The 1,144-nt window shown below is 57.3% G+C and overlaps 1 protein-coding gene across 1 annotated transcript in view; it reads right to left on the reverse strand.

Moving 5' to 3' along the window:
* Positions 1 to 1,144, reverse strand: part of ITGAD (integrin subunit alpha D) — a 29,086-nt gene that overhangs the window by 14,437 nt on the left and 13,505 nt on the right. Inside the window, exons 11-13 of the mRNA XM_013005444.1 lie at positions 967 to 1,137; positions 220 to 350; positions 3 to 91 (exon numbers count right to left, since the gene is read on the reverse strand). Coding sequence (XP_012860898.1) covers positions 3 to 91; positions 220 to 350; positions 967 to 1,137 — 391 coding nt within the window. The remainder of the gene's footprint in view (positions 1 to 2; positions 92 to 219; positions 351 to 966; positions 1,138 to 1,144) is intronic.

Genomic DNA, 1,144 nt, shown 5'->3' on the forward strand with positions numbered 1-1,144 from the left:
GCGCCCTTTGTCCCGGCACTGGTACACAACCTTAGCCACCTCCACGGGGGTGAATCTGATAGTGACCCCAATTTTCAGCACAGGCCGGCTCCTGAGGGGTGTAAGAAAGGGCCGAGGACAGGGCTCTGGCCTCTGGGAGGAAAGGGGTTGAGAGGGGAGGGATTGGCATGGGCAACATCAGACAGGGGCCGAGGGGGAAGAGGTGGGGGCAGTACTTACCTGAGCAGTAGCATGTGTCCCTGGGCCCCCACGGCCAAGTCTACCAGTCCATCCTGGGTGAGATCCTGACCCCCACTCAGCGACTGCCCAAAATAGTGGAGCTTGAGAGAGAACTGGGTGCCTGTGATGCGCTGGTCATAGAGGGAGAGGAGATGCGGAACTCAAGGGAGTGCGCGGCAAAACTGGAGGAGGGAGCTTTAGAAAGAAGATCGCAGGGAAAGGGCTTGGAATGGAGAGACTAGGAAGGAGCTCTCCCTGCAAGGGTCAGAGGGAGGAGGTGGACTGGTTTTGGACCAATCCATCCTGGAGGGTGCAGGCTAACCAGGAACTAAAAGCACAACGATAGGACTCAAACCGATTCATTTATCCACACGTCCTCATGCTCACGGACAAGTCGTGGATGACTAGCGAGCTGACTGCTTCCTTGTGCTAGCTATCCAGGTGAGATTTTCATTGCCACGCCTCCTAGGAGAAGACTAAGGCCCACAAAGGCTAAGTCCATTACTGGCTTAAGGCCACCCAGCTTAGTGGTGGCCAGTCAAGGTAGTTGACCTGGGTCCACGCTCTTCACCATGAAAAGACGTCCAGACTCAAATCCGTATAGAACCCATGGAGATACGCGATTGGATTTGTTCTCCGTCGGCCTTGGATTCGGCTGCCAGGCCAGTGTCTGAAGGCTAGGTGGGTGACACCCAATCAGAGGAAGTGGGTGGGCGGGTAGCAATGGTTGAGGACAGGGAGCCTCACCTGGCTGTAGGAGGAGCTGATGCCCTGTCCTGACACTCCATGAAACAGGTAGACTGCGCCCCAGTTCTCCTGCTCCCCGGGTGCCCCGATGGCCACGTCTGTCATCTGGTCCCCATTCATGTCCCCCAGGACGGTCAGGGCTGCCCCAAAGCGGCTCCAAGGATGTCCTTCCTCCCCA

Source organism: Echinops telfairi, unplaced genomic scaffold, assembly GCF_000313985.2.
Source record: "Echinops telfairi isolate 266 unplaced genomic scaffold, ASM31398v2 ScPeMD7_5;HRSCAF=22, whole genome shotgun sequence".
NCBI lineage: Eukaryota > Metazoa > Chordata > Mammalia > Afrosoricida > Tenrecidae > Echinops > Echinops telfairi.